This window comes from Nestor notabilis, unplaced genomic scaffold, assembly GCF_000696875.1.
Source record: "Nestor notabilis isolate BGI_N333 unplaced genomic scaffold, ASM69687v1 scaffold23929, whole genome shotgun sequence".
NCBI classification, from domain to species: domain Eukaryota; kingdom Metazoa; phylum Chordata; class Aves; order Psittaciformes; family Psittacidae; genus Nestor; species Nestor notabilis.
Genome location: NW_009944434.1, coordinates 18,013 through 31,270, shown reverse-complemented (window position 1 = coordinate 31,270; position 13,258 = coordinate 18,013). Strand labels below are relative to the sequence as shown.

Here is a 13,258-nt window from a genome sequence, read left to right as displayed (position 1 = left end):
TATTTACCCCTTTTCCCAAAACAAACAGAGGAGTAAATAAGGACATGCAATTTTACCAAAGACAACCCGAGTTTAGCTGTTTTAAGCCTAGAGCTTTGTAGAGCTAAAGAATTTTTGTAAATACAGCTTGGTATAAATTAATTTTTTACCATATACACATATCTTAGAGTTTATGAAGCAGATTATGATGTGGTTGCTTGCAATGGTAGGGAAGTGGATTTGATGACCCTCACGTCCTTCCAGTCCCATTCCTAACAAAATGTTTTCTCTTTTACTGCAGCCCAGAAGATGGTGAAATTCATCCTGAAATCTGCAGACTATACATCCAGTTACAGTGTTGCTTAGAAATGTACACAACAGAAATGCTTAAGTCCATATGTCTGCTAGGATCACTGCAGTTTCATCGGAAAGGTATTGAATTGCACAAATACACAGATTTAAATTAAAAACCAGAACACAGTCTTTTGGGGTATGCATGGGTATTCATGAAAGACAAAGTACTGTGCTGGTTTTGGCTGGGATAGAGTTTTCTTTGCATTAGCTGGTATGGAGCTGTTTTAGATTTGTGCTGCCACAGTTGATAATGCAGGGATGTTTTCATTTCTGCTGAGCACTGCTTACACAGCATCAAGACTTTTTCTGCTTCTCACCCCACCCCACGAGCAAGTAGGCAGGGGGTGCACAAGGAGTTGGGAAGGGACACAGCCAGGACAGCTGACCACAGTAATATTCCAGACCATCATACTCAGCATGTAAAGCTGGGGGAAGAAGAAGTGGGGACATTCCCCCATGATGGTGTTTGTTTTCCCAAGTAACCATCAGGTGTGATGGAGCCCTGCTCTCCTGGGGAGAGCTGAACACCTGCCTGCCCATGGGAAATGGTGAATGAATTGTGCTTCCATGCACAGCTTTTGCTTTCACTACTCAGCTGTCTTTACCTTGACGCATGAATTTTCTCACTTTTACCCTTCCAATTCTCTCTCCCATCCCACTGGGGGGGAGTGAGAGAGCAGCTCTGTGGGGCTTAGTTGGTGGCTGGGGTTAAACCACGACAAGCACCAAACTGTAAAATGAACCATACCACTGAAGCTCTTCAGCTACTGAAAAAAAGCTGTATTTCTGCTTCATTATCATTATTCTCACAGAAGTGTGTCATATCAGGCACGTACCACTACTGTCCTTGAAGTTTAGAAGTCTGAAACAATTTTTTTAAAGAGTGGTCTCAAAAGTTTTAGCTGTCATTAGTCAGAGCAGTAGGCAAACTATCTTAGTCATTTTACAAGAGGTTATTTGTTTGGTACAGTATTTGAGGGCACATGATCAGTGGAGCAAGATGGCATGGTTTTAGTACTGAGCTGATCCCTGTTGTTACTTATCCAGCAATGCCAGCTTGTAGCAAAGGACAGATAAATATGGTCAGAAAGTGGCCCACCTTCATAAAACTAGATACTAGATTCAAAACTGAAATCTATCTCAGAGATTAGTTTTACACACGAAGATGTCCTTGCTTCAGTGAAGATGCTTCTCTCTAATGAATTCATATTTGATTAGCCACATACTAAAAGGAAGATATAGAAATGCAGATAATTTACTGAATGGGTTACTTAGTAACCTCATTACTCTGTGATTACTCTGAACACACTGATTGGGAGCATATCTCTGCTGATTGTAACTGTTCTTTCCCCAGACAATATCTCAGCGGAATTTATTAGGTAAAGACAAGACAAAGTTCTGTAATGAACTGTAATGTAGGTTTTGTAATGAACCTTACACATTTCCCATCACCCTGAAATATCCCATAATGTGTTTTTCACATCTAGCTACAGCATACAGCTAAATCAAATGATATTTTTATTATTAAATTAAGAATTAGAGGTTTATAACTGTTCATTTGAGCTTCTCAGTGATTTTCTCAAGTCAGAAAGAAATCTATAAAATAGGAAGAGACAGAATTAACAGAGCCACCATATAACAAGTTGCCAGTAGCTGCTAAAATGAATCATCATTTTTTATGACAGACTGTACTGCATTTCCTAGCATTGACTACAGTTTTTACCTCTGGATGGAATCTACGTTAATAACTTAATATCAAACTATTAGATGTCTAAATTGGATAAGATGAATTACAGCATTATAGTGTGGGCCAGCTTAGCTCCTATTTGGCAGTACTTCTGTTAAACATAATTTCCTTATCTCACCATAAAGAAAGTTATGGTAGCTATTCTGCCATTGATACGTATAGTAATTTTTGTCCTGTATCCATGCAGAGATGATCACAGTAGCTCAACTCTTAAATTTCTGTGACATTATTTGAGAAAAATTCATAATAGGCAAAAAATATATAATCAGAGGGATTCAGGTAATTTGAACTTTGGAACTTAGCCAAGAGAACATTGATCTTGTATAGCAAATACTAGGTATTTACAACAGCTAGAAGTATTTTGAAGTTATCATGCCATAAGGGAAATTCCAGTTAGATGTGTTTTTTCACAGTGAAAGTAGTCATATACTAGAACAGGCACCCAAAGAGGCTGTGAAATCTCCGTCCTTGGAGATACTGGTAACTCGGATAGCCCTGAGCAATCTGATACAAGTTGACCCTGCTTTCAGTAGGGTATTAGACTAGATGACTTTGCAACCTATTAATTCTATGTTCTGCCAAAACATACTATTTTCCAAGGAGCAGAATGAGCCCATACCTTTCTTTAATTTCTTTACTTACAGAGAATGATACTGCAGTGTAGACAAAGTGCATAAATTTATCTTGAGGAATGAAACAGCTGGTAACTTCACCATTATAGAATATATTGTGCTGTTTCTAATATATAGCTTTTTTACTTTTTCACCTGTTTAATTCTTGACCATCTGAGTGACCATATTAAAAAAAGAATAATAATTTTCCTTGTGTATAAAGAGTACTACCCTTAGAAAAAATCTTTGCTTAATTCATAAATTTGCATGTCTTATGTTATTGTTGTGTCTTTAAGCTCATTTCTGATGGTAACATTTTCCATTTGGATGTAATATTTTTCATTTCCTAGTACTCTTACCTGTTGGATAAGTAGTTTGTAAGGTTTTTAACTCTCCCATGAGATTTCACTAATTTGCGTTCTTACTTGAACAGCAGATAGTCAAGTAGGATGGCATGCAGGCTGATCTCAGCAAAACTTCAGTTAATAAATAATAATGTGAGTACTAGTATCTCGACCAGACGTTATCAAACAAACTATAGAACTGATAAAGATAAGGCAGTGGGCTGATGCTGATGCTTTTTTCCCAAGATAAACTCAGCCAGTGCTCTCTGCTGGAAAACAGATGCTCTTCAATGAAACACCAACTACAATTTGAAGGGCTGAGCTCTGGGTATCTTCACTGTCTTTCACAGCACTGATTTTCTCATCTCTCCTACTTTCTGTTCTTTCTGTTGTACAGAACAAACATTCCTATATATAACATATAGTATATATCAAGCTTCCTGTACAGAAATTTCTTGCATATCTACAGTGCTGTAGATTAGCTTAGTACTGTCATACAAACTTTGTTAGAGAAGTCATATAGTCTGTTATTTCTTTGAGATGTAACAGTCACAGGGGGGTCAAAAGTCATAAATATTTCCAGCTGTGTTATGCAGTAAGTAAACTGAGGTAAGTGCTCTCTATAAATTCTTTTCTAAGATACATACACCCAAAAAACCAAGTGTTGAAAATACGTTATGACTGTAAAGTTCAACATACAGGAAGTTTGCAAAGGACACAATGAGCCATGCCCAAGTACCCTTAATTGAAGTTTTTTGTAGCTACTATGTGTTTGATTAACTGATCATATACTTTATTATTCCTCTTTTCCATGATCCCAAGAATCCAGGCTAACTAATATACATGTAAATTATTAACTTTGGTGTACATCTTTCTTTTATCCTAATTGTTCAGTGTCATACATTGTATTTATTGCACAATATCCTGCAATACAGGCAGAATCCTTCTCAGAGCTTTCCTCTAGGAAAGGTTCCTCAGACCTTTCTCACTAACTCATACACTGATTGGAGTATCTTCAGAACTGCCTTGAGTAGTGAGGTGGTAGCAATTTTGCCCGTCGTAAAGAAGGAACAAAGAGATAAAGATTGCTAATTTAGAATCTGAGATTGCAGCATACTTTGTGCAGTGCTGTATGTGTTCAGAGTAATTTTTCAGTTGCTTCATTTGCAGGTCAGTGCAAAGAGTCTCTGTGTTGAGCAACCAGGCAATTAGAAATATTTTGTCAGTTACTATTTTGAGGATCCAGGATTAAGAAACTTAACGAGGATCACATGAAAATTGGGTAGGTCTAGAGGCCACTTTTCAGGGCAGCACTGTAAGAAACTCTCCTGTGTTTTCCCTAACATGATGGCTTTGAGGATCTTGCTGTCCCCTTTCTCAAAGAAAATACCTACTGGATGTTATTAGAGTAAGTACCTTCTAGGGGGATGACAGATGGGGCAAATAGTAGGTGTCCCAGGAAATCCTCTGACACTTCTCACTGCATTGGTTCACCTAGTTTTCTTCTGCACTGTTATCACACTCTGGCAGAAATTCATAGGATAGAATCATCTTTCTCAGACTGTTAAGCAACAGATGAATTCACTTACCTAGGACCTGCAGCTTTTCTCCTAATCTTGGTTGTGCTTTAGTTGTTCCACTCCACCATTTGAATTACATACCTTTGTACCTTAGGGAGCAGTTCTTAAACCTAGTAATACTTTTCAAAATTTGAATTAGAGTTTCATGGAAAATAATATATTCTGGAGGAGCTTAGGTACCCCTCTGAAGTGTTTATGAAATTCAGCTTTACTTCCTTTAAATGTTGTATGTTTGTTTTATTGACATTCTGTGTTACCAACACTGACTATTTTTTTTTTAATTAAATAAACAAATTCTGAGTTAGCTAGCAAGGTCTTGGAAATTAGTAGCTGACATAACTTCTGTCCATGGAAGCTGCTGGGTATGATTATCCTTTTTCTAAATTAATACTGAAGTTGTCAAAGTCCCACACTGAGACAAACCAGAATCACCTCAGAGTTCCTAAGTGTACTTCAGCATATGTTGCTGTATTCAGCCACAAACATTTTGAGGTCAAAGGTTTTCACTGATACCTTATAAAGAACTTCATTGCGTTTTTAATATGTAAACATAACAGATAAAAGAGCTTTGCTGATTCGTGTATGCACAATAATATATTCATTTCATTGTGAGGAACTATAAAATATTATTATTATAATTGATCATTATAGCATGTCACTGTGGAAATACACATTATTGAAGTTTAATATCTATACATATATACATAGAAACCATTATCTTCTTAGGATAATCTACAGATATAATTGACTTGTTTGGTTATATAATTACATATATTACAAAATATTTTGTAAAATCCTAAATAGCAGATTACAATCATTCTATTAGCTAGCTATGAAGCATTTGAGCAAGGCATGTACTTCAGTAATTAAGAGAGTAAGCCCATGCACAAATCAAAGTCAAGAGGGAACAGTTAAAATGAACTGGAGGTGTTTTCCGGAGTTCAAAACATGCTGTAAAAATAGTTAAAGCTACCTCATCAAAGAAGTATACAGTTTGAAACTGGTAGCTATTTCTGCTGAGTTTGAGGCAAGTAATTCCTGCATTGTTGGTACATTAAATCACAGATTTGATACCAAATCACAGATAATTGTGTATCATGTACCACACAAGAAGTTAATAGCGTAACTGTTGTTTTTCCAGTATGCGCCTTGTAATAACATGTTATTTCCTTAAAACAGTACTTAAAAAGCCTGTGATAACTTGTATTACAGATTACAAAAATAAACCCTTAATTCAGTGAAGGGATTTTTGTTTGATTTGGCTTTGTTTAAATTACATGCTCTTTAGGGTCTTGAAGGAGAAAAGAAGGATTGTTTAATGGAATTGCTGCGGTCTCAGCATTCTATTTAAAAACTGGTAGATATATGTAATTACTTACACATACTACTTACACAAGAAGGATAAGACATGAGAGAAGAGCACACAGATGTGGAGAAACAAGCACTTAAAAAATCCAGAGACCCACCCATTCTCAAATGAATAGAACAAAAACAGGCATGGAAGGAGGACAACACAACTTCTGCCACAGATTTGTTGTTCCTATTGTGTTTTCCTAATAATAACAAGGGACAGTCTCTTGAGTTCTGCAGGTCCTGTGTGTGAGTCAGGAATTAAGTTCCTCAGGCTGTTAACCGTATTTACCGCATTTCTTCTTACTTCCTGTGTGATTCTTTCCTATTCCAGTTTTTATGTTCTCCTTTTCATTTACTTTAGTTGTGATCTATAACTTGTGCATTTACCCTTAATTGCCAGGGTAGAAGCCTGTTAAAAATGCCACCTTCTTTTTGTGAGAGAGGTTCTGTCAGCTTTGTTATACTGTTTTTCCCCTCAAATATCTTTTCAGTTCATCTGCAGTGAAATCTAAATAGCTCTGAGGTGCCTATAATAAAGTTTTTTTCTTTACACAAGTTTCTCTGCAAAGTAGGTGATGACTGAGAGCAGGTGTATAGGGTAGCACAACAGAAGCAGTAATGAGCAGAACAGGTGAAACACATAAAGCACAGTAGTCACAGATGTTGTATGTAACCTTACTGAACTGATCATTTTCTATCCTCTTATTTAGCCTCAATAAACTCAAGTCTGATGTTCACGATTATTTAATTCAATAAATTTAATTTCATACCAGAGGCAAGTAAAAAAAAAAAAATGCTGAATTAGAGGCTGGAAGATAAAGAGTACATCACACTTTATATTAAAATTTCACAGTAAAAAGAGCCTCTGCCTTGTCAGCTGGTAAGAACAGCAACTGTATGTGGACACCTCTAACAACACTGTGTGCATGATCGGAGTTCAACAGAAGTTAATAAAAGTCTACTGACTAAATTGAAAGTAAAATTTTGGGTCCATATCCCTATTTTAAGAATGTAACAGAAAAGCTATACTTACTGCCACTAGGAAGATAAGAAGATTGAAGAGCTTTTGTTTCTCTACAGGCTGTGCCATGTATTAGAAATGTTAAGCCTGAGTCATATACATTATTTAAGCAAAACCTTTGTTATTAGCTGACTCTAACTGTTTCAAGTGGTTGAGCAGATGCTCTGAAATTCAAGAAAAGCTTCATGAATTGATCAAAATACAACAGAATTACCAGTAAAGAGCTCTCTTCAACTGAGATCTGTGCTGTTCTTTCTCATAAATCTGCAAGGGTTTTCCTTTGTGCTAAGAGAAAGAATGTTACATTCTCAGTGCTTCTGTTCTTAAGTTGCAAAAAATAACCTTTACTGTTATTTCATGTGGTACTGTTACTGTTTCCATTGAAACGCCTTTCACATGCTTGAAGAATGCCTCTATAGACAGGGTTGTTCCTGACAGCATGTCACCAAATGTCAGGTCAGAGTTTCAACATAACTCTTCAAAATAATGGAAGAATTAACTAATACTCAGTTCCACACAAGTAATACCTTGTGATATCACTGGCAAATTAAATGGTTTCCCTGGGGCAGCCCTCTTAGAAAGAAGTAGTAAGATATTGGTAATAGTATGTGGTGTTATGGGCTTCTTGTTATGGGAAAAATAATGAATAATGAAACTTACACAATGAACAATTAGAATTATACAATATGAACTATTTTAAAAAAACCAGCATAAGCCGCATTTGACAACTAGAAAATTTTGAAAGTTATACCTACAGGGTGATACAGAGTAAGACATACAATCTGGGAAGTAGTCTTGGCTGCTCTTCCACAAGCAATTGGGTCAGTGGTAACAATACCTTGTTACCACCAGAAAGATACTTATCCCTTCTTCTCTATCTCCCCTCCCTTATCATGCCTTCATTTCAACCTCCCTTCCACTGCTTTTGGCCACATCATCCTCCTCTGGCACTTGCTCTTGAACATGTAAATATTCTTTACTGACCTAAAACTTTACTGATTTAAAACACTTCATCAGAAGACTTTCTTTTTCCTTTTATTGTGGTAATCTTCTACCATTTGATGGGTTAAAGGAGCTCACAGAGGGACCTGACAAAGCACAGGTTAGCAGTGGATGCCAAAGTGAGCAGCAGAGAAAGGACATCAGTCTTTTATAGATGGTAAACTTGTTATATCAGGTCATGCAATCTCTTGGAATCAGAGTAAGATGAGTTAGTTGAGGGCAAAGGAAGAAGGGCTTCCTACTTAAAAGAGTAACAAAAACATCGAGCAAGTATCTTCAGTAGTATAGGTAATGTCTAGTTTGACATTCAGATGAGTAGCTAAGAATATTATCTTTTTTTTCAGCAAAGGAATAATTTACCAGAATACAACAATTTAGAGAACCTGCCCAAAAAGAGTTTCTTAAGATCCAGGAATTTCTAGTTTTTTAAAAAACCCACAAAGTTACAAGCCTGATAGCAGGGGTACTTACTTGTAATGTGGAAGAGCGATATGGCATGGTCTGCAGCCTTGGTCTTTAGTGTCCAGAAAAATGGGCAAAATGACCCCCACTCTATTAGCTGTTCTTCCTATTCTTTTCAAACATTATAGTAACTACTCAGGTTTTTCCTGATGTGAATTTTTTTAAAATTTCAAAAATAGTGAGATGAAAAAACATTTCCTTCTCAACTCCTCATACCACTAGTTTAAACACTGGCAGGTTTTTTCTCTATTTTTAGAAATCTTTCTTTCATTCTTTCTTTCTTTCTGAGATTGTTTACTCCATTTCATGAGAGAACTCAGGGGAAAAATTTTAATTCTCAGTAACATGTCTGGGATGCACTCCAATTTGAATTTTCTTATTTCAATGTACTTGGTGCCAGGACTGTATTTGCAATACAATAAGGAATACCAGAAGACAGTCCAAAGGAGGTTTGTAAGGATGCCAAAAATTCCCACCAATACTTAACTCTCTTGCCTTCTCCACTATCATGGACCACATCCTTGATCCCATTCTCTCCCTGACAGAAGCTGTGGCAGATCTGTCATGAAGCTGCTATTTGATTCCAACACTGCATTTCATTTCCATATAGTGAGCATGATTTAGGCAAGTGTAAGCATGGAAATTCAAAATATAATGCACTGAGTGGTGGCAGCTACATATTGCTTTTAAAATCACAAAATATAAAACTGTATAATTTGTGTCTGGTTTTCTCTTAGCATTGCTGTAATGCTAGGAGACATGGATTGCAATGTTCTTCAGTGTCAACGGGTTTGAAGCTGCTTTCAGAATGTATGCTGTAGTTTCCTTGCTTATTTTGTTCTGTTTTGTCCTCTGACTCTTAATTCGTATCACATGTGAACCACTAGAGCTTAAGTGAAACCGTTTGTAATACTCACTGTGTAAAATTCTAAGCTCCTCACATGCCTGCCTGGAACATCTCTTACTTTTGTTTGGTAGGAGTAACATATAGCAGCACGCTGATTAGCAGATTTGTGTGGTCTGTTCTCTTTCTGAACAGTTCTTCCTCAGAGTTTGCATTCACCACTTTCTTCATTTATACTTTGCAAGAACAAGCTCAAAACATCAATTATATTATCTGAGTATACAGTTTAGTTTATAATGGGGATATATGTTTTGTTTAAATATTTTAAAGGAAAAGAATCTGGTGCCCCACCCAAGATCCTAGATACTAAAGTGGAGGAGGGTTCTGAAGTACCCTTTTTAGAAGACACATCATCATCACCAACAGATATTCAACAGCATTTATGGCAGGTTTCCACAGATATTGAAAACACTGAAAGGTATGTGTAGCACTTCATTCTTAAGCAAAGCAAATTTCCATCTAGGGTTTATTTAGTCTTATACAATTAGGAAACCAGTGTTGCTGGTATTAAAGGTGTTGGTAAATTAAATGACCTGTTAACATTTCTATTACATTTAACATACCTGAAAGCAACTCCTAAAAGAAGGGCAGAGAGACGTGACATGCTTAATTTGGCTAGTTACCAGGAGAAAATTAGCAAAAACAAAGTATGGGAAATTATGTTGCTAGGGGACCAGATTCTCCAAAAGAGGCAACTTTAGTCTCAAGTGGTTTCTGGTTTTGTACCTAAAATCTGCTGGCCTGCAGTTCTGCATTCGTAAGTTGAAAGCACAGAATTTAGTTGTTGCTTCTGCCCATAAGTTATTAAAGTGAAAGCCTTAGAAGGGGAACATCATTCACAGGTTTGTCAAAGTGGACTTCTCTTACCCTCTTAACTGTGCAGTTGAAAGACAGAAATGAGACCTGTTAGTGGGAGTAATCCTGATGACCAACATTTCTTTGCAAGAAATACGTGATGGCTGTGTATACTAAGCTGCTGATGAGATTTTAATGGTTATCATGTTTGTATAAAACTAAGTTCTACTAAGAGAGTAAACTGGAGATTATATCTGAGAAATTTCTTAGTAGACATACTGCTTCATTTCTAAGAGACATTTTATATGTAGATGAATGAGGCAAGACCAAATCCTGAATGCCTTAAGATGCTACAAGCCTGCATACAATATTGCTGGTCTGCCATCTATCTGTAAAACAGGAACCTTTTTGCAACTTTTGGCCTCTCAAAACATATCCAAATGTACCTTGCTTTGTGACATGATATTTTATTACCATATTTTCATCTACTGATGAAAATGAGAAAATTTCATGCGAGATTCTCCTGAGATGGGTGAGAGTGACTGCTCTGTTTCTAAAATTTTCACTTAATGTGTAGGGATCTTACATATCATGGGTTAGCTACATGTATTGTAATTTCTTTTTGAACAATGAAACACATTCGTGACACTAGCTACAAACTTCTTGTAAGGGGTATCAAGTTGACATTAGCATTAGCTTGTTCTGAAAGATGTATTGTGTATTTTGCCACTAGGATCACATTGTGCCCACCAACTCATTTAATATGATTTGATACTGAAGTGCCAGAATAGATCATAAATTTGGAACAGGTGCGACTAGTTCTTATCAGACTGGCTTAAAAGTGCTCTCTAATTAAATCTACTGCCCTTTTTTGTATGGATCTTCTGAAACATGTATGTGAACCAAATGCTTGCCCAATAGCATTTTGTATTCATTGCTCCACTCTTTCAGCATACAAAGCTATCCTGTGAGCCATTCCCCATATGGTCTTCAACTGCTGTTCTACTGTATCTCTTTCAACTTTTGTCTCCACAGGGATATTAGAGAAATGAAAAACCTTTTAAGTAAACTCAGGGAGACTATGCCTTTACCACTGAAAAATCAAGGTAGGTTTTGTATTTTTTTCATGTAAGGAAAATTAAGATAATTAAAGGGTTTGCCTTCCATCAAATAAAAAAAAAGTATTTTTTTTTTTTTAATAGAAATTACAAAAAGAAAAATGTAGGTGAAGTCTCTTCCCTACTGACTCAGTGGAGTCAGAATTTAGTATATGAACTTTGGCCTCTCAAGTTTCACATGAGGTATTCTGCAATTTTATAGATATGGTATCTACAGATAAAATAATAGACTTTTACTGATGACATGAAGGAACCAGCTCAACTAATTCTCTGATGTAACCAGAATAAGAACATAAAGAGGCATACGTAGCTCTTAGCCTGAAACCATATCTGACGGTGGCTCAAGTTCAAAGTGAATTCTAAAGATTTTACAAGATAGTTCAGTGACAGTGCATGAGTTGGCACTAATATATACATTTTGTATGAATTTAAAAGTAGGTAATATAAAAGCTAGAAAGCTAACCAGAAATAGGGAGAGCGTATTGTGCTAACTTTTCCAGACAAGTGCTTCTTCTCTTGATGTGCCAAGATGTTCCAGCGCTGCAGTTTTAACTGAAAATTCTCCCTTATATGCACGAATGGCCCCCCAATAATGCTAGGCGGTTTATGTTTAAATTAAGCCAGAATTTACCTTAGGATCAACTTTTCCAAACTTGCATGTCTGCAAGGTCTCGAGCTACTTATCTTTAGGTTTTATTTGGGACCCTAATTTTATTCAGTCATGCAGGAATATTGTGGCTTAGGTCTTGCATTGCTGGAGGTGTAATTTCTTTTAGGTTTCATTAATGAACTGGTATTCTCCTTGCCAAAATTTCTATTGCATTACCATGGAGGCCCAGATAATTAGCATTGCAAGACCCTTATTTACAAAATTCAGGTTATTATTTTCTCTATGCCTAGAACAATGGGATCTATTAATTAATCATATAGTTGCTGTTAGAATGTATAAAAGATAAAAACTCTTTTGTGTGTGTGCATGTGTACGTGCTTGTATTAAAACGTGGGGTTTTTCATCACAGATGATAGCAGCCTCCTGAACTTGACTCCATATCCATTGGTAAGAAGACGGAAGAGAAGATTCTTTGGACTGTGTTGTCTTGTCTCAAGTTAGAAGATAAAGCACAGAAGCACCAAGAAAATTGTAACTTTGATTAAACGACTATTATTTGACCACTGAAAAGATGAACATTGCTACTCTTGGTTATAAAGTACATTTTCTACGCTAGCCTATTCCTTTTTCTCTTCTGCTCCATCCCCCTTTTCAAAATAAGGGGTTTAATAGTTTAAAGTTATGGTGGTCATAAAACAGCTGAGGAATAGATCTAGCATAACTAAGAATGTTTTTAAAACTTTTTAAAGTATGTTTTGCATGCTTACTTTCAACCACTCAAAGACATATGAATTATGGTTAATAGATAACTTTAAAGGGGATTTTCATTGTTCGAACTGCAGCTAAAAGTTTGTGCATAGTACAGTACTCTTATTAGTATCATATTAAAATACTTCATCGTATTCTAACAGTCTTTAAGCATAGAAAACTATTTAACAGCAAAAGTATTAAAGTTCTAAAACATTTAAACAACATTGTAACAGAATTCGCACAAAACCTCCAGTTGCTTTTTGTGCTCTCATTCATAGTTAGTCTTCCACTATATCTCAATTTAAAAGCTTCATAGAAAAATACCTTAATTTATGACATACAAACCATATATGAAAATACTTAGAATTGTAAATACAGAGAAATCATAATACCTACATACTGTATAATGCATAGAAGCAACAGATTTACTTTTAAGCTGATAGAGTCTCTACAAGCTTTTTCTGGGGGATAAATAAATAATTTATTAAAAGAAGAGTATTAAAAAAAACCAACAATGTAAAACACAACACCAACCCACTTTGTTTCCAGTAGAATTCAAAGCATGGTGTCTGCATATAACTAAGCATTAATCCTTATAGGGCATGCCAGAATTATCTGAGACTGTAAG

General features: G+C 36.0%; 1 protein-coding gene across 1 annotated transcript; it reads left to right on the top strand.

The window, feature by feature from the left end:
• The first annotated feature begins 287 nt into the window (after positions 1-287).
• On the top strand, positions 288-12,806 carry RGS7BP (regulator of G-protein signaling 7 binding protein). Its single transcript, XM_010022421.1, has 4 exons — positions 288-411; positions 9,628-9,775; positions 11,188-11,258; positions 12,290-12,806. The coding sequence occupies exons 1-4, from the start codon at positions 348-350 to the stop codon at positions 12,379-12,381; spliced, it is 375 nt and encodes a 124-aa protein (XP_010020723.1). The 5' UTR covers positions 288-347; the 3' UTR covers positions 12,382-12,806.
• Positions 12,807-13,258: the final 452 nt, after the last annotated feature.